At 40.7% G+C, this 27,733-nt stretch overlaps 2 protein-coding genes across 2 annotated transcripts; both read right to left on the bottom strand.

Moving 5' to 3' along the window:
- Window positions 1-3: 3 nt before the first annotated feature.
- On the bottom strand, window positions 4-2,936 carry LOC128876778 (WD repeat-containing protein 36). Its single transcript, XM_054123428.1, has 3 exons — window positions 1,304-2,936; window positions 934-1,211; window positions 4-861 (listed from the first exon to the last, which is right to left on the bottom strand). The coding sequence occupies exons 1-3, from the start codon at window positions 2,835-2,837 to the stop codon at window positions 4-6; spliced, it is 2,670 nt and encodes an 889-aa protein (XP_053979403.1). The 5' UTR covers window positions 2,838-2,936.
- Window positions 2,937-3,667: 731 nt separating this feature from the next.
- Window positions 3,668-26,790, bottom strand: LOC128876282 (protein dissatisfaction-like). Its single transcript, XM_054122502.1, has 9 exons — window positions 26,023-26,790; window positions 24,113-24,193; window positions 23,267-23,428; window positions 8,322-8,442; window positions 7,846-8,050; window positions 6,845-6,964; window positions 6,404-6,646; window positions 6,137-6,218; window positions 3,668-5,449 (listed from the first exon to the last, which is right to left on the bottom strand). The coding sequence occupies exons 1-9, from the start codon at window positions 26,030-26,032 to the stop codon at window positions 5,211-5,213; spliced, it is 1,263 nt and encodes a 420-aa protein (XP_053978477.1). The 5' UTR covers window positions 26,033-26,790; the 3' UTR covers window positions 3,668-5,210.
- Between the last annotated feature and the right edge of the window lie 943 nt (window positions 26,791-27,733).

The following is a 27,733-nucleotide window of genomic DNA, read 5'->3' as shown; positions in this document are numbered from 1 at the left end:
ATATTACATTTTTTTCAAAGCTTGTACAACGCTAAGATTATAAAACAATTTATCTCTTAATAAAAACCAGTTTTTCGATTGCGCTTCTTGTATCGTACTTAAATAATTTCTTAACGATTCGGTTTCTGTTATCGCTGTTCCGTGCCACTTTAAGAACACGGCTAAGTAAGCTTGTGCCAATTCAAAATCAGTTTTCTGTTTGATCATATAATGTATCATTTTCATAAAACGAAGCAACAAGGTACTCGCCGTGTTTTCATCGATCGATAGCGATTGAACTTCGAAATCGATCGAACTCGGGCTCATATATTTCAATTTTTCAAAAATATCTTCAAATTTGTCGTTCTCGACAGATAGTAGGGATTTACTGAAAATCGTAAGATTCTGTAGGTTCGGATGAGTCATCAATTTTTTGTTTGTGTCTTTATTTTGGACGTCTGAGAAATCAAATTTGAGTTCTAACGATGGAATCGTTGGCAAAAAGAAGGGGGCACTTTCTGGTGCTTTGGGTGGTTCTTTTGGTTTGTTTCTTCTTCTAACGATATCTATGTTGAGTAAGTTCTGCCATCTTGAATGAGCTAACCCGGACATTGTAATAAGGTCATCGTGAAGTTGTTGTGGGGAAACGTAGTCAGGCTCTGATTCAATCTTAAGATCGTCCATATCGAGATCGATAACCTCTACTACAGTGTTCGGAAGACCGATCATTGGAACCGGATCATCTCTGTTTACGGCTTTCAGCGAAATATGAGAATAAAGAGTTCGATTTGACCATAGATATATCCCAACATTACATACATGCGTCGTGGCAAGGAATTCTCCCGTCGGAGAAAAATGTAAAGATGTACATGCTTCTGGAACCTAAAGTGTCACATTCCGATAATATATGGTACTAATAATAGACTTAAAATTCAAATGTCCACAAATACATACCTGAAAAATATCTATTAGATTTGAAGATGGAATATCCCATGTACATATTGTACAATCCATAGATGCTGTTATTAACCACCTTGAGTCTGGATTAAAACACGCATCTGTTACTCGCGATTGATGTCCCTCAAAACGTCGTACAATTCGTCTTGTATCGAGATCAATTAATACAATACTAAAATCTTCTAATGCTACAGCTATCAGAGAGTTTTCATTGTGATACCTCAGCCACTCAACTGGTTCATCCATTGCTAGTTTTGCTCTTGGCTCTGTGTTTCCTTGAAATTATAACATAATGAATTGAATTTACAAGAACATGTTGAGGAACATAACATTGTTCTTTGTAACATTCCAAGTAAATTTTATCTACCTTTTTTTGGCTTAAAATCCCAAAACTTTATGAAAGCATCCCTTCCAGCTGTAACAACAGTTTGATTCAAAGGATCCACCATTACACCTCTTACAGGACCCTTATGAGCACCTTTATCATCACCATAAGTAGCTCTGTGAAGTCCTGATTGTATATTAAATCTTTCTACATGGCCTGTATTATAACCAATAACAACAAAATTCCCACACTTTGTTAAGCATACACTGCTTGCTACAACATTGTGATTGCCTTTAAATTTTTCTGGGAATAATTTGTGTTCTCCCATTTTTGCTTGATTATAAGACCAAGTGGTAACTGTACCCAAGCCAGAATGTGTTGCCACAATATTATCCCATTCTTTTTCTCTTGTAATTTCTGCAGCAAATTCAGTTATTGGTGGCATTATCAAAGGGTCATCTGCAGTCCTTCCTTTCTTTTTTGAAGCTTTTCTGTTAAATGAGGCTCTGCCCAAACTTTTATTTAATATTTCTGTAACTGTGGAGAATATTCTCAATGAAGAATCACTTCCAGCTGTCAATATACTTGTGCCATCATTTCCATAAAAACGAATTGCAGTAGGTGGTTCTGCATGAGCCTCTCTGATTCTTAGAAGTCTGCCAGCACCATCAGCTAAATCAAATATCCATAGTTTCAAAGAATTATCAGGTGATGATGACACCAACAGTGGCTCATTTGGCAAATATTTTAAACCAGTCACTGCACCAAAATGTGCTTTGTAAAGTTGACTCTCTACTTTCTGCTGTTCTAAGTTCCAAAATACAACATGACCATCCAAACTTCCTGTGGCCATAATTGGATACTCATCCGTACGGAAACTAATAGATATCACAGAGCCCCAGTCTTGTACCAATTCAAAAAGACTTTCATCATATTTTAGATTGTGCAATATAATCCTTCCATCACTCAAACCAACAGCTACAACATCTATTGCAGGAGCTTGTTCAAGTGCAGTTATAGGTGTCCTCCAACCATTGAATGTATAAATTGATTTAACAACTTTGAGATTCCATAACTGTAATTGGCCTTGTTCACTTCCAAATAATACTTTGTTCATATAAGTGTTGGGATGTATCAATGTTGTTATTTTGAAAAGATTGTCACTGAAGTTAAGTTCCAAACTTAGCTCTTCTGATTTGATATCCCACACTTTAACATTGTTACCTTCATCTACAGATATTAAATGTGGCCCAAAAGGCAATAGGGCATGCACAGTGTGCTCGTGACCTCTGTAAGCGTGCTTTATCTCTGTTCCCCTTCGCCAAGCATAGATGACATTTTCACATGCTGTATAAATATGATAGGAATCCCCTGACAAACACGTAATTTCACCTGGATGGGTTCCTGACACACTGAGAAGTGTAAAATGCGAACAGCCGTACGTGTGAAACGCATTTCCAACGCATGTTACTATAAGATTCTCTTTCCGCCTCTCAATATATCTTGTCACGAGGGGAATGTGATTACTGACATATCCTAATGCGCGATTCTTTACAAATATTTTACTGTGCACCATTGTCTCGTCTTACTACACGTAAAAAATAATGTTTACACATGAAAAGTTAGGTTAAAATACACAATCATGCTTCGAAGACACCAGCTATGGGTGCGTCCATATTGGAAAGTACGAACTATACTTTTCCATAGAGGTACAACCGGGTACTTTTTGGCGGAAATCAGTTAGAGGCGGGAATTTGCATATAGGGATTGTCCTACTCTATTTAAAATATTATATCATTATGGAATTACCCTTCTTTTTTAGACTTTTAAACTGTCAAAATTTTTCTTGTGAGTTCCCAGTATTTTCTCTCAAATGAAAAGCCATCTAGCGGTGAATATTCCGAACTATTTTTCCGAGTTTGATCAGCACCTCTATCTGGGAAACGCTCAAGTTTGTCCTCGAATAGTTCAAATTGTCACTGCCAGATGGCGCCATTTCATAGTATTTACCGATATCTGTTGGTACATTACCAACATGTCGGTAAATACCCTGGAATTAGTGCCGTCTAGCGGTGACAATTTGAATTATTCGAGGACAAACTTGAGCGTCTTCCTGATAGAGGCGCTGATCAAACTCCGAAATTAGTTCGGCCTCTTTAACGCTAGATGGCGACACTAACTTCTGCGGGAAATTTGAATGTCTTTTTATGTCTTTTTACTTATTATAAGTGCCATTAGAAGCATTTGTAGATCAATTTATTGTTTACTAGTCAAGTGGTTCTGAAGATTAGCCGGAATAAACAGATAGATGCTAACCAGAGATTTTATTTTATACTATGTAGAGATATATCATCGCATAAACTATTAAGATAGTTACTTTGTTTGAACTACGATGCGAAACTTTTTACTTTTCTTTTTATTACAATAACAGTTTAACAATGTCTTAAAGTATTATTAATATGTACACCTTACATGTATTGGAGATGATAGTTATGACAAGGACTGCATCGTTTAAAAACTAATTTAATGAATGAAATGTCAAATTTGTACACTGACGAAGGATTAGATAGGGAAAGCACCATTAATACTAATTGTAATTACTGCTTTTTACAATTTCGTTTCGCTCGTCCGTTGCTTTCGCGAGTTCGTATAAACAATTGCTTTGCTACCATTGTATAAACACAGTAGCTGGCCTACGAAACAGAAATCTGTTATTTTACAAAAAGTACATTGATGTCTGGGACTTGGAAACAAATACAATAACAAATGCTATATCATACGAATAAACAAATAGTAATTAGTTATCATAAAATAAAATCACGTATAAAACATAACTGTGAAACAATAAAACGCTGTCATATATCGGAGCTTAGAGTACAATGCGTAGTTGTTAAATTACAATTAATAACACCTAGATAATGTAATCTATAAAAGAAGAAGAAAGAGATCACGTTGATATGTAAGACATTGACGTAGACAGATAATATTCTATTGTATGCTTGAAACACATTTAGACATTTGGAAACTAAAATATGAGAATTTTCAAATAAAACACTTAATTGATTCATATTAATAATAATGATATACCCTCGATTATTCGAATACTTAGAAATAAACAAAACTATGGATTGAAATATTTTATACATTTCCAAATTGTATGAGTAATCGAGGTTTTCAGTATGTGTTTAACTTTTACATTTGTGTATTTTCCATAGAAAGTGTACAGTTCTTACTACGTATAATTCCAGGGGCCTCCATCGATCATAACATTCGTTTAAACACAAGAAACTCGAAAAATAAAATGCTTACACAATTATGCAACAAAATAAACACAATCTGAATACGTTCTTCCTCGATGAATTCTAACATTTAAACAACGTTCGTTTCTTCATCCCATTTCTCTAATTCGAAGTATGAGTCTCTCTAAAAAACATACATATTTACAAAACAAACTGTACAAGTAAAGAAAACTACTACCGACGATGAGAAATGCGAAAAGATTCTGATATGCATTGTTCAATATTCGCAATAAATAGTCTGATGATACAAAGAGATCGAACGATTGTTTTCAAGTACTTTACAAACATTACTCGTACACGACTTCGTTCAACCGAATGATCGTTTACAGTCGTTGTGGCAGTGGTTTCTCCGAAAACTGCGTATCTATAAAACGTAATTTACACGTCGTGCTACTGCAAATGATATCGCTAATAAAGCGTCGCGAGTGCTAACCAGCAATATTGCAGCTCGCGTAGCCTCGAAGGGACCACGACGATCGCAAAGAGATCGATCATTCTTTTTCATACACCTATAGTTACAGTCTTCAGCCACAGACTTCCAAAACTTTCCCAATTCATAATGTTTCGTTGAAAATCGAAAGAGCATTGGAAAGCTGCGCGAAATTCAATGAAATACTCGTCGCCGTTTGGTTAGGGGTTCGCGTGGCTTCTCACATCTGACACATGTCGACCAACAAACGGGAGATGGGAATCTCGCCTATGGTCTCGTGGAAAAACAAACGCTCGACCGTTTTTGAGGCGACGGATTTCAGATAACCGACCAGGTACATGAGCGTCCCGCTTCTGCCTGGTTGCTGAAGATAACGAGACGTCGTGTAATCCCCCAAAATGCACTGGGCCTGGTCTTGTAACATCCTGATCGACTCGACGGCCTGGAGACCCTCCGTCTCTGCGGACAAATTTCATTCGTGCCACTTGGGGATGAAGAAGGAATTTCAATCGCAGTTGGACATCTATTACAGACAGTGATGGGCAAAACTCTAGGCTTCGAATAAATCTGAAGTTTGGCAACATGTTTGTGGTGTCGCAAGTCAGGCGACGAGGTAGACACCACGTCAAGAGGTTTCGGCGCGACGACGCGTCGTTTAGTTTCAAGGGATTACTTGTATACATGTATGTGTGGATGTTCGGAGAATGAGCTTGGCTGCGTTTTTCTTTAACGCAGTCAAGCAGTCGAATGCGAAGCGTGAATGAGGAAACTTCGGTCTGCAAGGTGCGACGGAGTATTAAATAGTTGTGTTTTTATTAAGACCTGCAAGGAGCGGTCATTTTTCCCACCACATGTTTGCCTCGTTTCCTCTTTTGAATATTTTCCAAAAAAGGAAACGGAACAAACATATCGGCAAACTTCAGATCTATTCGAAGTCTAGGGTTTTGCCCATCTCTGATTACAGATCAATTACTGCGACTTTGCACCCTTATAAATAAAACTCATTCGCTCGTGTGACATTTGAGAAAGCTAGATTTGCATTTTATTTTCGAGTGATTATTGGTGATTGCAGTGGGGTATTCTGTGTTTAATGCTGGAGAAATGTAATTCTATTTGTAAAATGTTGGTTTGAATTGGATATATCACCTGGAGTGAACAGGGCGACTGCTTTCATGCATCCACATTCGCCGACGTCGGGGGCGAGTTGCCTGAAACGGCATATTATGGACTGGGGAAAAAAATACACAGTATTAAATAGTCTTCGTCTAATTGAATACGAATAATTGAGTAATTAAAACGATTTTCTATGTATTAATTGAAACAGGACGATAAAGAGAGAATTGTTCAAGGTGGTATCATTAAGAACGACACGAGATGAGTACACATTTTTTTGAAAGCGCAGAGATTAATCACCTGGATGGTAATTAAATCTTGATTCGTCGATGCTTCGTCTTTCGGTAGCCTTCCACGTATTTGTTCGTCCTCCAGTAGCCCAGGAGGATTCCAGGATATGAACCACTGGGCGAGATGAAGGAGGAACAGTTGCGTCCAGGATCTTTCCAGTAGCAACAATTGATCGTTCTTCGAGAGCGCCAAAAAGGGTGGCAGAGAGCGAACCCATCTCACGGCCATGAACAGTAATCGAGCTGTTGTTTCCTGAAATATACGAGCACGTCTTCTTCTTCTTCGTCGAGCGTAATTTGACGTGAAAGAGAGGATTTTCGTTTCTCTTATTTTTATTTGATCTTAGTAGTAATTCGAATACTCTCTGAACCATATCCACATCCTACGTAAACATTTAGTTAAGCGACAGATCGTCAAGTTTCTTGACACGTTTGAAACAGTTTTCGTTACCTGTAATAGTTCCCGAATGGGAGTTAGATTTTGCAAAGTCCCCGTCGAATTGTGACTGGTTTCTGTTTGCTCCAGGGAATATTCGGATTCCGGTTGCAGTCGTGCATTCCATGCGAGTTCCTTGCAAATTGAAAATATTTTTTTACTACCGAGTGATGTACAAAAATTGCGATTTAACCGATGTACAATTACGTTTCACGCGTACTTTCGTTTAGCGTCTGTACATTTCTCAGCTACTTTATCACTTTCGATACTTATTTTGTTAAATCAGCCGTAATTCAAAGTGTAATCATATCGTGGTTAACGATTAATAAGTTAAACGTATCCGATGATTGCATTCGCGTTGATTATTTCTGTTTTTCGTTAGCCGTGGTTATTAATTACTCATTAGCTTGATTACAATTTGCCCAACTCTGGCATCGGTGAACTGTAATATCAGTAACATCGTAACCGAAAACGTCTTCATCCTTTCAACGAAACGAAATAAATAAAGAAATAATTCGAAAGTATCTTCCTTGGTTGATAAATCAAGCTACGCCATTGCTATATTGATTCAGAAAGGTGTTATTTTGAACTTCGTCGACATCTTCAGAATACGAGAAGTTAGAACTGTACAAAACATACTATGACAAAATATAACCAAGTCCTCCACGATGACAGGCGTTTCTTGTTATTAAAAAGTAAACCCTAAAAGACCCCTTATATCGACGACAAAATATAAAGTAACCAAACCAATAGCATAAACAATGCGAAAGGATAAGGCAATGTCCATGAAGATTTGACGAACGCCACTACAAATAAATAATTCATTCGTTAAAAGCTCCTCCGACTGCGGTCGTTTCTACTTTGACTGGAAGTAAACCAAAACCGAGAACGGAGAATGCGACGAAATCGCTCAGTTTCAGTCCATTGTGCGAGAACGTCGGGATTTAACGGGGTTGCCGTTATAAAGTTTGCAAAGGGGAAACACCGAGCCGAGCAAATTGAGCTGAATTACTTACCTGACACTTCTCGGCGGACATTAGTATCTGAAGAAGGGGTGGTTGCGGTGCCAGGGCGACGGTCGGGGGCGCCGAGTAGAGGGTCGTGGTCGAAGGAGAATGAGACAGAGCCAGTGGCACAGGGGACTGGGAGTCCTCTGGTGGTTTCTGAACCAGACCCACTGGTCGTGGGTAAGGTGTGAACCTCTGGTCGCATCTGAATCTCCTGTAGTCATTACGATTTCATTAGTCTCCAAGATCCAATCATTTCAAGATCGAAAGTAACAAGTTACATTTTTCTAAAATTCTGCTACAATCTTGAAATCTAGTAACATATACCAAGTGTGTCTCTAAGATTCAATCATTTCAAGATTGAAAGTAACAAGTTACATTTTTCTAAAATTCTGCTACAATCATGAAATATAAACAAATATTGATTCTGTTGGAGATATGTATCCTACAGCTGAATTTCGAGTGTTTTTTAACATGTTACTTACCTGTGAGATGATAGGATATAGCTGGAGCCAGGCCGGTGTACAGGTGATCCAATCGGTGACTGTTTGTCGGAGTGCATCGAATGAGGCTTCGGTTTCCTCGGGCCACGTTCATGTTGCACTGCTAAACATCAGTCATGACGAGCTTATATTATCTTCGTGTTGATATTGATTGATGCAGGAATGTTTTATTCAGATCTGAATAGTTACTGTATCATTCAGTGAAGTGAAACATCCTAATCTTGAGATTAAATTCTACTAAATGCCCAGCAGTGATCGATGTTTGAGATACTTGTCGCGATACAATCGGGAATGATCTCTCGATGGTGGAGTGCCATCTTCAATGGCTCTATTTATGCCACCCTAGTGTTTAATAGGGGGAGCAAAGAAGCTCGCGCGGGATTGAATTCGGGGTTGTAGGTTCTCCTGAATAAACAAGACGTAATTAGCTAAATTCTGTGTCAACAAAAAAAATGTGCCGCCCGACACGATCGCCGAGTCCATGAAAATATTGTTTGGAACTAGGTTGGATGGAAATGTCATCGTCGCTATTCATTTTCTCTGACGAAATAATTTCTAAACGCGAGTACTTTGAAGGAAATGTCATTACATTACATTTTACTACATTACATTTTCTATTCAGAAATGTACGGAAATTATTTGAGATCGAGATTCAGAAAGTTGAAGTTCAAAGGTATTAAGATTGAGTGGAATATGCAAAGAATAAGAGTGTCATCAATTTTAACTTTTTCGGTGCTTTGCGCGAGTATACTCGTCAAATTATTTTGTTCTTGCCGTGCTCAAGACGAGTTAAATCGCATGAGCTTTTTAAATAGAAAAGAGCTCAAGACGAGGTAACTCATTAACTCATTAACAATAAGCTCATGCGATTTAATTCGTCTTGAGCACGACAAGAACAAAATAATTTGACTAGTATACTCGCGCAGAGCACCGAAAAGGTTAAAAACAAGAAACATTGATAAGCTTTGGAACTCAGGTGCTATTGATCTTCATGGAAAAGTATATACGCAACGTTCGTCCGTCGGAACGAGTTGAATTACGTTCCATGAATGCTCTACTATCTTTAAACCTAGTAGAGATAGTAGATGTCTTGTTTATTATGACTCATATAGAATAGAGAGCTTTAGAGTAAGTGGAAAAATGATTAAAATGTTGTGGAAAATTTTGAGTAAACAAATGAACCTTATCTGCAACGTCACTTATGTATTGCAAGGAGACAAAATATCAGTTTTGAATTAAAAAGATTATGCTACCATCAATAATGTAGTGTAAAGCCTGTCGAGTTTACTTGCAAGTAGTCACAGACCGTACGACGGCTGACTAACATGTCTGCCCTAACACTGACCGCAGTTCCTTCCAAGACTGGTCCGTCTTTCTGCTTGCAATTCATGTAAAATCACATAATTTCAAAGTAAACATATGACTCACTGCACACTGAATAATATTTAGCATAAACAGTAACATATAGCAAATGTGTTTAACCTTTCATAGGTCACTGGTACTCGTTGTTACCACTAAGGAAGGGGCGAGAATTTTATATTTTTAAGTTTCTACGCTCACTCAAAGAAGAAAAGTGAAAAAAATGTCCAGGAAGTCCTGCCACATAAAGGGTTAATTCTAAACTTTTCCAAATTGACGAAACTAAGAATAGAAACAGTACCTAAAACTGACAAATATATCGATTCGTGTACCTTTAGTTTCCGAACTAAACATTTTAAGTAGTGCAATATGAAATTAACCACTACTATCCACGATTTACGAAAAATCCCTCACCTGAACTTCAAACGTGAACGCACTCGAATCAATCATGCTTTCTCAAACGAATCCACCTCGATTCCCTCCCCTCTTCAACCCTTCAAAATCAAGATCCATCCTACCTAACCGACTCTCCGCCATCCTCCACCTAATTTACACAAGAAACTCGGTCTCCTCGCGGATCAAGCCATCCCTCGCCCACCCCGTAGTGTCAAAGGAACCGATTCACCCAGGACGATCAGGAATCACAAATCATCCCTTAATAGCCCCGCGGCCGGCGGTTTCCTATTAATATCACCCGGGAACTTAACGGTGGGAGCGAAAAAGTCCGCGCAGGTTGCGTGGAATTGGACGCGGGGTTGGAACGTCCTGGCTGGAGATGTACGAGCTGTATACCGTCGCTGGTGGGGCTGAACGACGCCAAGGTGGGTCGAGCAGGCTGCACGGGGGTTGAATTCACCGGGACAGAAATGGGAGGGTGAACACGTCGAGGTGGCCTGGCCAGGGCGTCAGCTTCCACCACGGGGGTGGTTTCCACGGCAAGACATCGCGGGAGAAGGGCTAGACGAGGTCGGGAGTTTCGCGTAGGCTACGGCCATATACGTTGAAATATGTAGAGGGTGCGAGGATATACGTTAGGTTGGGGTCAGGGTGGGAGACGCAGAGGGAGAAAGAGACTGCGGGACTGCAACTGGGTGGCAAGCACATCATCATTAATGAGGCTGAGCGGATGGCAGCCGGGGATTCCCACGTTCGCACTGGCGTCGCAATATCCGCGCCTCATCCAGCCTCTGTCTGGCATTGGCGGCCGTAAGAATCGCGTTCCTCGGCCCTTTGACGACGGAATCGCGTGCCGCGGGAAAACGAGGAGGTTAGAGTCGGACGAGCTCGTTTCGTGTTTTCAGAGTAATTAATGCTCGATGGTTGCTTCGTTCGAAGTCACTTTCCTCGGGGGAATCCCGTGCGCGTTGATTGAAGCGATTAGAGGATTAGCGCCGCGGAGAATCGTCAGGAATTTTGACGTTTGAGATGTTATTCTGAAGCTTGGGTTAACGTCCGTAGTGTTTGGAGCTCTCGAATGACGTTGGGTGGGGTGGAGAGATTGACCAGTTGGGTAGGTGGATCATGAGGTTTAATTCTTTAACCTACGATTTACTATAGGATCGTGTCTGCCATAATCAGGTAAAACATTCCTTACGCACTTTCATATGACGTGTCTGACTTGTGTTTTTCATGTTAGACTTAAATTGTGTATCACGAGTCTCACACGTTGCCAGCTTAAAGGGTTAAAATTCAAAGGAAGCGAGTGCTCGATTGTAGACTGTTTCTGCTTCTATCAAGTTTTTTTTTTCATTCCAACATGTTATACAGATAATTAGTTAGTAATTTTGTGAGCTTGGTCCATGATTGTGGTAAGGTCTATGTCTGATTCAAATGCTAAAATAAAACCAGAAGAGAAAGTAGTGTAAGAAGAATCAATTATTAAAAAGTATTAATTAACCATGTAGTATTTCCTTTTAATAGTAAATAACTCATAACATAAGTATACATGCAATAGTGAAAGGTCTGAGTCTCTAAGCTAGGCGTCCCAGCTTCAAATATTAACTAAAATTATTATTACTATTTAAATTAGACTTACATAACGGAAGACATGCTTACAGTTCACAATACCTCCTCGAATCGTCCAAATTACTACCAATAATGACGTCTTCCAAACTCATTACCCAGACCAGCAGAAGAACAATACAATTTCCGTTTAATTACGCACGGTTTGACCAGCGCCATTTCGCTAATGGTCCCCATTCTTGTTGCTATAATAAAACGATGATCTCACTTTGCAGACGAAAATTGCAGAACGTTAATTAGCGAGGAATGAAACGTTTCCGTAAGCGTTGCGATACTGCGACGCGCTTGCAACCAGTTGAAAAGTAAGTTGAGGCGAAATCCGCTTCGGGCCTGTTTGTTTTATCGACTAAATTGGCCGTGCATCGGAACAGGTACAAATATTATTATTTTCCGAGAGTAATAACTGTTTTTTCATCGGAGTATTTCCCGCTGGAGGAAAAAAAGCAGCGAGCGGGTGCGTGGTTGTTTGCTTTGTAAGCAAACTTCCTCGCATCGCGCACGCAGTCGAGATATTAGAATGTGGAAATTCATTTTCAAAACCGTTTTTGTAGTTTTCTTCACCGACCTGCGGGCACACTTTTTATCGGTCTTTAATCGAACAATAACTGGCTCGAAACTGGCGAGAATTCCGAGCAGAGTTGAATGATACGCGAGGTACTAAATTGTTGTAATTAATGCGCGTCGGGGTGACACGTTTGGCAATGTACAATTTTTACTGTACCACAGTTTTGTATATTGATTGATAGCTACGTTGCATTAAAATTGTTGACTCTTATGGTGGATGTTCAATATGGAGCAACTCTTCAATATTGATAAATATTTGTTAGATAGACCACGCGTCGGTCATCGGGGGGTTGATATTTTCTGATTCCAAAAATGCTTTTGGAATGGAAGAAAATAATATATGAATACAATATACATAAATATAAAACGTTACGTTAACGTTTGTTTCGCAATACAATAACTAGTCTAACGTGTAGAGTTCGACCAAGAAAATTTAATTTAAACGAGAGAGATACTTTACTTTGTAATATAAATCGATGTTACAGTCTCGCTCGTATCATGAACGACAAAAGACCGTCGCTGTTTAATACGCATCGTTGATAGAATACAGAGAATTCGCAATAAAGCTGCTTGGGATTTCGTGAAGCGAAATCAGATGTACTTTAAAGAAGCTTTTGTGCATCCAAGGAAGCTGTCATTGGAAAAATTAAATTCGCCGCAATAAAACTACGTTATTGCCTAACATAAAATACTAATATACTTGGTGGATTGAAAATTACTTGTGAAAATCATGATAATGCTTAATTTTAAGGAAAGACCAGAACAAATCAAGCTTGGAACCTGACATCTTTATTTTCTACTTCAACTTGAATTTTTTCCAAGAAATACACAAGAAATACAAAGTGAGCATTATTAAATAATCTACACATAGACTTCATCAAGAGCAGTCTTCAACCCTCTACTTTACAACCTCACCAAAAGCGAGCAACCCTCCAGGATCTCCTGCATTCAAAAAGCACTTTCTGCCAAAAGGAAACGAAGACCAAGAAACCAACTCTCTTTATTTCGTCAACACTGTTCTTTAAAAAAATTCCCATACACCACGCGAGGGCCCTGGACAAAGGACACTCGACGTCGAGGAACTGAATCCCCAATTTCACCCCGATGTCCGCGTCTCGGACGGATTCCGTCAGCGGCGAGTGTATACGTTCCTCTTAATTCGTCGGAACAATTTTTCGCCCAGCGTAAGGGGCTTAGGGGGGTGATTTTCGAGTACGTGCGTACTCGCGATCCGGACGTCGAATGGACGCGGGGATTAGGATCGCATGCGCTGGAATGGACCGCGCCCTGTTCCCTTTTCATCCACGCACTCTCTGCCTTTCTCTTTCGACTGTGCCATCTCTCTCCCGCTCTCGCTTCGGTGTACATCCCTGGTAACATCCAGTGCACACAGAAGCCACGAGCCACCGTAATACTCGCGTGCCACGTGTGGTCCACAATGCGAGTTCCCACAGTTGAGTGGCGTTCGGGCTATACACGCGCGACGCGGCCAGGTTAGGCTTTGCGTTTTGTCATTCGCGATGGGGAAGAGCGAGAACGCCTGGCCATAGGCCGTGACACGGACAGAGCCAGGGAAATCCACGCAGAGGGAAGAGCGAGGAAAGGACACCCCGAGTGGCCAATAAGGGGTGACAGTGGACGAGCGGTTCGCGAAGGAAAAGGAACATCGGAGGGTTATTTTGCATTTTGGTGCTCGAAGAGGTGCTGGAATATTCTTGAGGCGGAAATGGGTGGGGGATGAATTTTACATAGGCACCTGGGATCTGTATCTGTGGTTGACAAGTCGTTATTTATGTCGATCAGTTGATATATAAGTGGTTGTAGTTCATGTATGATTAAGGGGTTTTCAAAGGGAGATATACTGATGTTCAAGAGTCATTGATTACGATGAAAGAGAATCCTAAAGCTCTCCATAAACGACAAAAAGAAGAAAGGAGTTTATTGCCCAATTTACTTCTATTTTTTCTTCATAGGCATCCACATGTTGGAAATATATTTATTCCATAAAAATTAATATATTCAGCAAAATAATCTCTATAAGGAGGTTCTAATTGCATCAAATAAAAAAAATAAATATATCGATGTTGGAAAATATTGCAGAATACATTGAAGAAGAACACCTCAAATACTTGTACCTCCAGAAGGGTAACGAGGGTCGAAAGTCTCAGACATAAATCTTTGCTACAATAAATGTCCCCAAAATTTACCAACATTGTCAACCCAAGACATGTCCTCCCAAGAGCATCACATTAAACAAAAACCAACCAAGCAATTCCTCGATTAAGGGAGATGCGGTCCTTGAAGGACACAGATCGATTTAATTCGTCCAAAAAGGGATGCGACGAGTGTCCGTCGAGCAACTAACAAAAGTAAAATAACGAGGAACGGTAGAAAAACCAAGCGGATAAGGAGACAAACGACAGAGATAGTCCAGTGTGTACGAGTACACGCGACGCACGTGACGCAGGAATGGAACGAAATTTGACTGTGTGTTGGGGCGAGTGTGTGCGGGGGCGCGATCATGCGTGGGGGTTGGACGCTCACACGGGCCATGGATCACGGGGCTCACACTCTCTATCCTGCTAAACGGTAAACCGATCTGTGAACATTTCAGCAGTCAGCGATCTCGAAGGCTAATCCTCGAGTGAGTAGGGGTTGATACATCGACTACCACCACCATCGACGCCACCATCACCACCACCGTCGCCTTCACCACCATCGACGGTCGCCATCAACGTTTCCGTGGCGTCGATTCGGAGAGGGGTCGTATTCCGCGATTCGTGTGTTGGACTCGCGTGTAGGACGCGCCCTGGTACACGTGTTACCACTCCGAAGAGATTCATATGGACCGTGTGTGCACACGGCCAGGGTCGAATGTGTAGTCGAACGGATCGCTGGGAAGGGAAGCGACCCCATGAACCTGTTTTCTGCCTTCTGGAAAACGCTGCGCCTGTTGCGAAGGACGCTCGTCTGGCCAATATAGCGAGAAGTTTGCGGGTGTTTGGAGGGTTTGGGTACTCAGATAATTGATGAAGAGGCGTCGTTGTTACTTGTCAGCAAGCTATGTACCATTGTGGGTATGAAAATAGGGGTCAGATGTCTTTGTGTCGTTGCTTTCAACTGAAACGGAGAAAATGTTCGAGAGAAGGAATCCTTGCAATGCAAGGGGCTCTTCTAACCCTCATGAGGGGACGTCGGAAATCTAAGGAATTTTGTTAGCGATAAAGAATTTAAGTTTTGCAGTGGTGTCAATGCTTCAAGAAACCTATAAGAATTTATAATTAAGTCTAATAATACCAAAAAGACACGTTTCCAAAGCTAGACTATTCTATATAATGCGATTCCTGTTCGCACACTTTGCAACAAGATGACGCAGAGTGCAAAGGGCTAATACCTGGATGAAGGAGAGCTAGTTATTATGATACAGCTTCGAAGAGCGAGGTTCAAGTAGATGAACAACATATTTTTAAAAAGAATAATGAAACTGAAAGAAAGAAAGAGCAGAGTGCTAAGTACAAATGACTGTGTTCTAAGATTACGTTACTAGAACTTGTTCCATCCTCTCTTCCGGAAATTGTAGTCCGATTCGCCAAGCGAGTAGGTATGCATGCTGTGCAGATTAACGGGAGGGTCAGCGCATGTGACATGTCACATATGCTCAACTGAGATGACCGACGATTCATGAATTGTCCGACAGGATTATACATTTAGTAAAGCTGACCTTCAGATTCTTAACTGCACGAATGGAGTACAGCTATCGCGCAGGTTGTCAACTGTACACATTACGATTATTAATTTAACTATAATCGTTAGTCAGTGAGACAATTATTAGTAAAAAGTGCATTTTCGAATCGTGTTATTACACGCAGTGAGTCCCATAAATACTCTCTATGTCTATCGTACAAATTTGACTAAATTAAATGATAGTTTTGATACTACGAAATGCATCTTTTTATTATAAATATGTATACGAATAAAAAGTTGTGAATGCTTTTACGTGTACATATTTATATATACATATACATGGAAACAACAAACCTACCATTTATTTTAAACAAATTTCTTCAATAGACATAGAGGGTACGAATATTTATGCGACTGACTCTATACTTAATAAGACCTAAAATCACCTATCCCTGATTAAGTACGGAGCTAGAGAATTAATTTCTGCGCCTAACACCTGAATCCCCCAATCCAACTCTAGCACTCCATCGCAAGGACATTTATTCTTCTTTATCTTTCTCCTCACGAAGAAAGTAACATCCCTTCGCACACAACATCAGGGTACGTACTCGTAGATCGCATAAAACAGCTCATCGATCGGCGCATTCCTACAAAAACCGATTCACGAATGGGAATCCTTCCCCGATGCATAAGCTCGTAGATGTAATTCTCGCAGTTATGTGAACCGTAACCGTGGTGCAGCTCCTCCGGGCGTTAGTATGACAGGTGACGATCAAAGCCCGGCTTAGCGCAACGACTCGTTCCGTCCACACGGATCGTGCCCCCCGCCGCAAGAGGGAGAGCCGCATCGGTGGCTGTTGCTCTGTCTTCCTCTTTTCTCCAGCTGTGGCTGCCTTCCCGTTACCCTGTCACTGTTCCCGTCTCTCTTCCAGGACCCGCTTTACAGTTTACCGTTTATGTGGATGGATTGATGCTGCCGGCCGCGTGTACGGCACGCCTCGCTTCGTTGCGTTACCAGCCGTCCACTCCCACGCAACCCCCGTCCATCGTTCTCGCCCCTGTTCTACGGTTTTCGTCGTGTCTATCTTTCCTCGCCCCCGTGGTCTACGAGACCGCGTTCTCGTCGCCCTGACGGCCAGTTGGCCGATGCCTTACCGCCGTAGGCTCGATTGTTCTGGCCCACTCTCGTCGAGGAGGTAGTTTTCTTTCGGTGGAAGGAAAACGGGGTTGACGGCGATGCAATTTGTTTCACGGATACGGAGAACGCGTGAACAGGATATTTCAGAGGTCGAGAGAGGGTGGAGGGGTATTTAGTATTTAGAGTCAGGATTTTTTTTAGACCCCTTAATGTAGTAGAATTTTGGTTCTTGTAGGGAAACAAAGGTGAAGATTCTTGACGCGATTGAGATATAGTACTGGAATAAATTAGGAGGTCTACTTGCACAAGATAAATTCAGAGTACAATGATCTCACATGCTGAGTGGTGGGATTATCAACTACCCTTTTAGTTTCATTTGTTGGTGAGCGACCACTTCTACTTGCCAGGACATTGCAATCATCGGGGCCCTCGTGCAACGAGGTTCTAGTGTATATTTAAGAAAAAATATACTTCTTCTCTCTTGTGCAATGAATATTATGTTTGGTATGTAGTACACATTACTGCGTTTTCAGTTGCCTCCCCAGACTTTACAGTTCAGGAAAAATATCCCAGTCTTGTACAATCTTTTATGTAAGTGTCTTCAATATTATCAATAATACACGCAACAATTTGATTTTCATCTGAAATGAATTTTAACGCGTCTCCCTTAGTATACAGATTATTTTAGGCGGTTCCTTTAATACCAATCAATATGAGACTAATCTGAAATATGTTAGACTACATTTTGTGGCACAAGCTTACTACATGTAAGTGTTACTATTTCATTAGACTTAATTTCTTTATCATTAAACTTAATCAATATTTATTTTTTTTTCTCTTACATTTTTACATATTACATTTACATTTTACCTATTTACAATATATCCAGGCTCCCAGTTTGGGAATCACTGTTTTAATCTACACACGTTTAATTTATCAGCCAACGCGTTCAAAAGAACACTGGCAAGGGATCTCCAATTTTATCTAGCGAAATTGCTTGAACTTAGTTCGAACGCGACACGGACGCGTAGTAACGTGATTTTAATTATTTTCGTCGCCGTCGACGCGGAAAGTGATTTCGCAAACGCTGGGAAGGTAGAAACCGAAGTATTGGAAATAATCCCGATTTTCTACCAGCGAAAGGGGCAAACACCGGGCCGCGTCGGTTTAATTCCGGTTCAGAGTACTTTCGTACTTCCAGAAAGGGTGGCTTCGAATTATGAACGGAAACAAAGAGATTTAAACTTCGAAGTTGCGAGCAGCGATCGATTGGGCATGAAACGAGGCGAAGTTTGCGGATCCAAAGGTCTCGACCGATTTGAATGTGTACACTGGAAATGATGTTGACCGTACGACCAGTGAGGACCCGAGGGGTTCATTATTTCGCCCTGACAAGTCAAGACTTTCCCTCTTGTTTTTCGTTGCTGGGCAAAAAGGACACGTGATTCGTTTCAGACGTATGGATGGACATTTCAAATGACGAAGTGCGACGAAAGTAACATTGGACGAGATACAAATGCGAGAATTGTTATTGGAAATGTTTGAAGTACAAGTGACATGTTAGCATAGGTTAATAATATGGAATTTACAAGTATAATGACTACAGACCATATGGTGGACGATCTTTTAACTTTGTTGCATGAATTTTATTTTATCTTTCATAAAAGAAATTAGTTTTTGATTATTTATATAGTGCATTTTGATACCCTTCATTCTAAAGCTTGCTAAGGAAAAAATAAATTATAGCTATATTATAGTAGTTGAGGCTTTCGTGGAGTTACAGTAAAAATATTAAAGTTTCAAATTAAAATAATTTCAGTTTAAACCAAAAATTGTTTAACAACTTCCTTTTAGTTGTTTTAAACAAATGGCTTGTTTTTATAATATGTGTGATTCTAAAAATTTGATAGATAAATGAGAATGTGGTCCTTGCATTCTTCAAGGGCCACATAAACACTGCATAATCTCCTCGGAATTAATTCCCAAAGAGGTCCACTCGCTTTAATATAAATATTTGACTGCATCGTGACTCTGATGACCACTTTCCAACGATCTTCACCCCATGAATTTTCAAACTTTTAATTTTCCAGCACCAAGCACTGCCCACCTTCTTATTCCGAACAAAATATCAGCCATTCCGCCCAACAGCCCCTGATATATTCCCTCAGGGCTCGATCAGACCTTCGACGCCTCGAGGTTAAAAAAAAAATGAACTCTCACGGAAGATTCCCGTCGCTCGCAAATTCGCGAACGTCGCGAAAAGAAGCCTAGGCCTCCCTCGCGAGGGAGAACCATCGACTCGAAGGAACGTTCGACGGCCTGCCTCTCTTTCCCTTTACAAGTTACAAATCCGACGCGGTAAGCCGCTTGGTAATCTTCTAGTATCGTTTAACGCCATATTTCGCAAAATATACGGGCTTCGGGAGCGGCGCGGGGCATTTCGTCGGCAAGGTAGACGGGTGGAGCAAATGACACCGAGAAGGATGAATTTCTGTTGAATGAGGAGGGTGCTGGTACAGGCTGGTGCGAGGGGTTAGAGATCTCCGGGTTGTCAGGCGGCGGATGATTGCGTGCCTGCGGCGGCGCTTCGCGAAGCACCGCGTACATAATATATACCACTTATCCAGTGGTCACCTACGCTTTATGGGTTCCTCACAATGCGTCGCGACACTCTCCCTCTCAACCCTTTCCGTTCCACAGGCAGCTATCGCCAGCCAATAGGTTCTAAGTCGACAGGCGTCGGTTGTTTATGTTAGATTTTGTTCAACCTCGAAGCGTCGATAGCGATATCGGACCATGAATAGAATCCTAAGCTGTTTATGCAAAGGGTCTTCCAAAGGGGCTTCATGAGTTTGTTTTTTAATTAGAGCGTGGTGGACAATTCATGATGTTTTAAATACTTTTATTTAACACTAAACTATGGGACTAATTAGTATTTTCAATTTAATGGAAAGATATTCTACATGGAACTAAATTGAATAATGCATGAAACAATTGTATTTAAATTCATATATTGCATGTAAGAGCTGTATACAAAAGTTTGAAAACAGGGATTCGAGTGGTAGGTTTAGTGTTAAAATGATCAAATTGGATGCATGAAACACTGTGTTTTAGTCAGAGACAAAATGTTGATGAGTGCTTCGGGAAATTCTTTACAATTTGAAGGATACTTCTTATTACTGATATACTATTTTATAATCTATAAAATAAATAGGTGATTTTAGGTCTTTGAGTGTTATTTGTGTACATTTAGTAATACGATCTGAAGATTTAGTTTAGGGGAAGCTGTATCTAAAATCATCATCGTTTCAGAATTCCACAGAGTAGTCTGTTCACGTGAAGATGATTTTGATTTTGCACTGATTGAAAACGAGACACTAGTTCCCGTATGAAATCATTTCATATTAGCTATAAGATGTTCTTCCCACCTTATCGATGCTTCTGCACGAGGGTGACAAATTATTTCAATCTTATTAGATAATTATATGTACATGATTCCTCGTACTATCCCAGTCGAGACAAGAATTTCTTCTAACGACCTTCATCACGCAGACGTTGAGTTCGCATCCCTCAGAAATTACCTACATTATTCCTCTCGTACACCACAAACGACCCCTTCGTGTGAAGGATTCATCCCCCGTTGATTATCTTCGCGAACTACCGCTAATTTTCGAGAAAGCAAGAGCAACCAGGAGGAACTCGTAACTAGCATATACTAGCACGTTTCCGTGGATGATGACCGTGAAAGGGTGAGAGAGAGAGAGAGAGAATCGAAAACGCGAGGAGAGGTTCACCTCACCCCGTGTGGAGTCTCCTTAACGTTAGGAAGCTCTGCCACTAATTGAATCTCCTCTCTTACTCGCGTCTGAAGCCTCAGCAACCGCTGGGAACCAGCGCACCCGTCCTGCATTAAGCACCCCCGACACCCTGGGCTCCCCCATCCCCATCGAGCGGTCTGGTCCGCCCCTGGCTGCTTTTCTCTTTCGATATGTACCTCTGCCTCTCATCTCTCTTCTCCTTGCTCTTTACCTTCCTTTGAATATGCTCCGTCTCTCTTTACTCTTCCTTATTCGTTCCTCATCTTATTATTTACTCCTCTGTCTCGTACGTACCTGTCTTTCTTTTTATCTAGCTCCGTACCTCCTCATTTTTCAGTCCCTTCCGATACAACTATGTATAATCGAACCGAGCGTTTTGAATGCTTTTGAATACTATTTCCATTCATCTTTTTATCCAGCTTTTCTTGATTCTCTTGAATTATTTCATTTTGGCAGTCATTTGTTGTTGCCTTTCTCTGTTTTTTTTAATTATTTGTCTCTTGTTTCTTTAATTCAACTCGTCAAATAAATAACCAAGTAGAAATGTATTCAAGTATAAAGAATAGTATCCGAGGAAATAATTTTGTGAATTTCCACATTTGTGAATTATTATACCATACTCGGTGTATTATTTTATTCGCGGTTAGCTCGAATTACGTATACGCAATTACAAAATACGCATAGTCGTGGTTTAGCGTTCAGTTGAAATATCAAATCGGTATTGTGTGTATACGTATAGTGTACTTCTCGATATCAAATCGGATTTGGCGTGCCACGCAAAATACAACTCTAAATCGATACCTGGATATAAACGCTCATGACAATAACAGGAAACATCGAGGCTCCTCGGTTCGTTGGAAGTACGCGAATTTCTTTACCACCGATGAACCATTGTCGAACAACGGGGAATATATGATGTCCGTGATTATTGTGTAATTGTTATCCACTCGTTCGTAATTTCGAAAGCAACACGATGTTTACAGAGCTCCGTACAAGAAAAACAATACATTTTACAGCAAATAGACGTTAATTACTATTCAACCCGCGATCGGGGGACATAATGTAATGCCGCATCGAAAGGAGATTACGAGTTTTCGAACGATTAATTAATTAAATGGAAATGGTCGACAACGTTTATCGAAGAGCGTGTACGTTACCGATCAAAAGTTTATCGCACCAGAACAGAGATCGATATTTTACAGTTAGACTAGTTAATTATTTCTGTAATGTTTACAAAAAATACTTTTTTTAGAGATGTTTCGTATTGTATATTAAGAGGACATTATTTACGCGTGACGTGAAATAAAAATGATATAACATGAATATTCTTTAGACAGAGGGATTAATCTTTAATGCCTTAAAATGCTATTTTTCTTCACCTAAATTTTTCATTTCTTAGTATAGATTCATTTTAAGTAACACGGGGACCGATCGAGGTGGAAGGGCGAAGTAACGATCAAGTGAGAGATCATGAAAAAGTGAAACGTTGCATGATTCCGCAAAATCATTATTGAGTCCCCACGTTCGAAGTGCTTGTGTTGATGTCTCACCGTCGATTAATAGAGACACGCAGAATGTAATGGAGCAGATTCAATCAGACTCAGTTATTAATAAAAATTGAATTATTACAGATGAACGTATTCAATTATCATTACTAGAGATAATAAAAATAGTTGAGCAAGAAAAATTGAGGCATACATATGTGAATTAGATAAACAAAAATTAATGTTGTTGCAACTCCTTGAAATACATTGAAAAAATGATATTAATTTTTAATTGTCAGTGAACGAGTGATTTTAAGTAAAATTTAAGGGAACGTGGAATCAAATTCTGCGTCCAACAGACTATGACTTGTTCGTTAATTAATTCAAGACTGTATATGTATATTTTAGGAATAATAAAATTTGTGCGATAATTGTGAAATCGGTTGCGAAACCAATTATAAATAAACAAACTATTTGAACTTGATTACTGTTTCACTAGGCCCGCGAGAACGTTTGCTTAGGAGGGTTTGGCTGACCAATGGCTAAAGTCACTTCTTCGTGGTGTATTTGTGGTTCGAACACCTTTGACCCATGAAACCGTAACCGACCTGAGAAAATGATTTCAATCTATCCTTTAACGAGTTGTTTGGCAAAAGACATAGTTGAGAGAAATCATTACTATGAATATAAATTGAAGGGTTTGTTCCGTGATAGATTCCACTGGCTATTATAAGAAATATTTCTGATGAATTTAAAAATTGAAGGGTTGGTTACGTGATAGATTTCACTCGTTATTATAAGAAATGTTTCTGATCTTGTAATGCCGTATTACTGATTTATGTAATTTTGATCACTTACCGTCCCTGTTCATGTTAGCTGCGAAACACTTAGCAAGACGGCAAGCACGGCATTGGTTCCTGTGTGTCTTGTCGATGGGGCAGCGCCCTTTCATAGCACCCTGCGCCTTGCAAATGTATTCCCGACTATTGTGGATGCTTCTCTTGAAAAATCCTGAACAACCTGAGGATTAAAGAGATAGTGGAAATTATCCTGGAAATTCGCGTTAAATCATACGTATGATTGACAGTGAAGTATTTAGGCCGAAGTTGACAGTTTAGTAAAAACTTGATTAACAACTTGTTTAGGTATGTAATTCTTTGGCAGGAAGAATAATGAGAAAAATAAGGTGCCAGAGAAAATTTAACACATGCAATTCGTTTCTAAAAATCATCCATAGCTGACTGCTTGCATTTCATGCGAAAGAGAATGACGATATTTTTATGCAAATTATACAGATGCATTATAGGAGTTTTTAATCAAGTAGTAAACAATAGTAAATAATATATGCAGTGGGAACAAGGGCTTTGTTCATACATTTAAACTATCTTCGTGCTACAGAAGACAAAGTTATGTAATATTTGAAATTGAATAGCAATTTATTGCCAGCTAAGAGTTCAAATTGTTTAATTGTATGTATCAGCTGAGTTTGAATATTTAAAAAATTTAATTCATAAATGAAAAAATGTTAGTAGCATTCTCTAAACGTGTTTGTCCTCAATCTGGAATCTGGCTGATGAACAGAGAGGTGTACCAAAGTGTTCTTAAAAAGTAATGATAATTAGGAAGGAATCGTAATCAACGAATCTGTTATTTGTCATAAGATTTTCAAGAGAACATTAAAATATAGAAGAGATTAGTAATTACCGTCGCAACTGTAGATGCCGTAGTGTTTTCCGGAGCTACGATCACCGCATACATTACACAGTATATCAAGTAATCTGTCTCCTGCAACAGAAATTGACTTTCCTATTAGTCAATTGACAAACGAAAGTAAAATGTGGTACAAGCCTTAATAACATGATTTTTCAGAGATCGTAAATACATATCGCGTAGTAAGATCTCGAACAATGAAATAGAAAGACATATTAGTCGACTAAAAGTGACAAGATATATATTTTATTATTCATTGAATTGTTATTCATGAAATTATGTACCATACAGAGCCACATCAAAGTGTTCTCAATCCTCTAAATCCTGTTCCCTTGTCTAGATAGTGAAAAGTGAGGAAAGCAGCGAGCACTCGCAGTAGAAATGACCTGTACTGGTCAGACATACTATTCCTTATTATTTCAAGAAAAAAATGGACGATGCATTGCTAGTTTTTCTGTAGTCTGACACAACAAAGACAATCATTCGTAACATACATTGACTTGAAATGAAGTTTATTATATTACAAAATGGAAAGGAAATGGAAATTAATTAGTTAATATTCTATACGCACATGTGACACGATAGGTTGCTAATAAAAGTTACATTTTTAATATTTAACCAATTGAAACTTGTTAATATGGCAGAACGAATCAGTATAATAAAACAAATTCGTTGATTACCTCGTCAGTAAAAGAAAACAGATTCTTGTCTACGCGTCTGACTTATGAAGGATTACTACTTAATACGCACTCCACGCTCGGCAGACTTTCAAATGAACTTAAGGACGCCCTGTACTTCTGTGCGGGGAATACGAAGAACTTAAAAACGCGAAGAGTTGGCGGAAAGAGCTGTCCGTTTAAGAAAGACGAGACGGACCGCAAGAAGAACTCGAGCGCTAATCTGTTCTCTCCCTTTTCGGAGGAACCCTAATCGCCCTAATGATCCGCGGCAAGAAAAACACGGTCATGCCTAAGCCAACCAAAGCTTCCGTTCCTGGCCTGGGGAACCAACCACCTTCTTCTCACACCCAAAAACCCGCCAACCTAACCCGATCAGACGAGCTACTTCAACCCCAACAGATTACCTCCTTCGACGTTTATATACACACACCTTCGCGCTATTGTCTTATATCCGACGAGTCGATTAGGTTTAAACGGCCTCAATAGCCGATGAGAATTAAGTCCTCTCCGGGTTGTTCGCAATCGTGGTAAAAACTGGACACTAAACGTTCATGAAGGAAACATAGAACCCTTTCAAGAAATTTGAGCTGTGAATTTTTTTTGATAGGGGTTGGAGCAACTCACCACTTGAAAGACTTTAAACGATGTTTTCTTTTAATTACATGCATGGGATTAAATAGAACAACAATATTCTCTGCAAATTGTTCAAGTAGATAAACTATATGCAATTTCAAACTATGTATCAGAAACTTCATTTCGTTTAAACACAAGAAAGCAACACAAAACCATTAAAAAAAAAAGAAAAACTCGAAAACAAGTGCACTCACAAGACCAAACAAAAAGAACCCTCTCGCATAGATTTCTGATCCAACACCCTTTACGTTCGATAATAAATACAACTACCTCCAGCTAAACCACCAACCCCTCGAAATTCTAAAAAATCAAACACAAGAGAACACAAAATCAAAACACCCCCAAGAAACCGCAAAAACTGGAAAACGACACTCGCGGAGACCAGAACAGACTACAAACTCGGGTCGAATTTAGTCGCGAAGCGAATCGATCAAGGAGAAATCGTAGAAAAAGGAGAAACTGTGTCGAAATTAAAGAAAAGGATAAGTCAGTCACTGTACACTGAGCACGTGCCCGAGGAGGAGGGGTTGCCGAACCACCCCTTGCGTATCGGTGGCAATATAAGCAAGAGGCGCGCCTTATCGAACTGACCTGTGCCCATCCTTCGCGGCTGATCAAAAGTCGAGCATCCCCAGACGGACAACGGGGCTGGTGGTCGTTCCGACACGACGCCGAGGGAGTCGCGCGAAGTCCCGAAGCGTTCTCCGTGACGGGGTGGCTTCGAGCCTCGGCGTACCTACTCATCTCGCTCGGGAAGGGCGTACCCGCGACCGCTGTTGGTGTAGGTGGCCGTGTAGGTGTATGCACGATGCGTCTGTCCGCCCGTGTACGCACATACAGGGGCTGCTGCCCGACTGGCTGTCGGAATTACCTATCTCTCCTGACCGTGGCCATACTACGTGGAATCACGGGTCGTTCTTCAGCGTACTCGACGTGCCCGCTTCGGGAGTGGGAGGGTGGTCCCCAGGGGGGTGTGGGCGACGCCTAACACACGTACAAAACTTCCTAAACGGCCACGAGTCGGCGTAGCTGTGACTTCGACGTGGGGCTAGTGATGGCGTCGATCCTCTCGTGTTGTGGGTGGTGTTAAGAGGTTCGTCATAAATCCTGTGTAAGGGTATATTCGTTGTTTTGGATTTTATTGGTAAGAAAAATCTTGCACAGTAAGACAAAATTGGGGAATGCCTTGATGAATCGAATAACTAACAGAAAACTAGTTACGTTCGTCCCCTTGTTTTGGATACTTGAGGATAGGATAGACCTCAGGTGGGGTGGATCTCAGTCCTCAGTAAATGTCAATCAATTCCAAGGTTATCTACAAAATATATTCAAACCATCCCCTAGTGTCTGTGCAACATTCTCACGACCTCGACAGCTGAAACCTACCAGCAAGTCAGGTCTAAAGGATGAACGACGACGGTTGATTCCTCCGACTTCGTCATCGATAGTCTTCCCTAGGTCGAAGCCATCGCTACAGCTTGAGTCAGGGTATCGGCGAAATACACCACCTCGTTGGTGTGGCTGGTACATTGGCCCAGAAGTGTTGGGGTAGCATAGACGAAGCGGGGTCAGAGGATGGTGACAGCGGGATAGGTGGGGAATTCGAGCTGGCAACTAGACGGCCCGCGGACTTGCTGGCTGAGTGGCTGACGCGACTACAGTGGGGTAGTGCTAGTTAGCCACGGGAAATGCAGGGGCGGCTCCGGAGGCCACGTTGTCAGACGAACGTTACCACCGTGTCATTGGTCGACTCCACCCCTGAGACGGCACAGGGGTGCAGATCTATGTGGCAAGGGTTGATGGGCGTTTCCAGCACGCCCATTCGACGACGTTGAAGTGGCAGGATCGCGGCGACCAACCGGGGGACGCGAGATTAGACCGTCGTCGTAGGTGGCTGCTAGGAACGCGATCCCATTTGTCGATGAAACGACTCGTCGTCGTTTCTTCCCCATCCACTGAAAGGGGAGGGTGGAAATCGACATGATGGTGCCAGCTCGGTTTCTGCGAGAAAGAAGGGATGGTAAATTGTCAATGCAAAGATACTCGGTGCGCGACATCCCCTTCCAAACTTCCTGGAACGTTACGATTTGATTCGAGGGGGCTTCGAGTACGTGACACAGACATCTTCATTTTTTTATTTCACAGGTGGTCCGAATTAGACCTGGAACACTGAGTACATATTCTTCTCCATCGATTGCTCCACGTTTTTTGTTTTACAATTACTTTATGTTTGTACGATAATTAACGTCGAATGGAGCGGTTCTATCGCGCCCCTTTATGTTTGATTTCCTTCAAACGTCTC

Source organism: Hylaeus volcanicus, chromosome 5 (assembly GCF_026283585.1).
Source record: "Hylaeus volcanicus isolate JK05 chromosome 5, UHH_iyHylVolc1.0_haploid, whole genome shotgun sequence".
Taxonomy (NCBI): domain Eukaryota; kingdom Metazoa; phylum Arthropoda; class Insecta; order Hymenoptera; family Colletidae; genus Hylaeus; species Hylaeus volcanicus.
Note: the sequence above shows the minus strand (reverse complement) of the source record. Positions and strands in the feature narration are given on the sequence as shown.

Bases quoted from the DNA above. Each gene is read 5' to 3' on its own strand.
- LOC128876282 (XM_054122502.1), bottom strand. The intron at 6,965-7,845 runs GTAAGTAATTCA...TCAATTTGCAAG, and splicing joins TGTCCGCCGAGAAGTGTCAG to GAACTCGCATGGAATGCACG. The intron at 6,219-6,403 runs GTGATTAATCTC...TTTTTTCCCCAG, and splicing joins AAGATTTAATTACCATCCAG to TCCATAATATGCCGTTTCAG.
- LOC128876778 (XM_054123428.1), bottom strand. From the start codon at position 2,837: ATGGTGCACAGTAAAATATTTGTAAAGAATCGCGCATTAGGATATGTC. The intron at 1,212-1,303 runs GTAGATAAAATT...TATAATTTCAAG, and splicing joins GGATTTTAAGCCAAAAAAAG to GAAACACAGAGCCAAGAGCA. The intron at 862-933 runs GTATGTATTTGT...GTGACACTTTAG, and splicing joins ATCTAATAGATATTTTTCAG to GTTCCAGAAGCATGTACATC.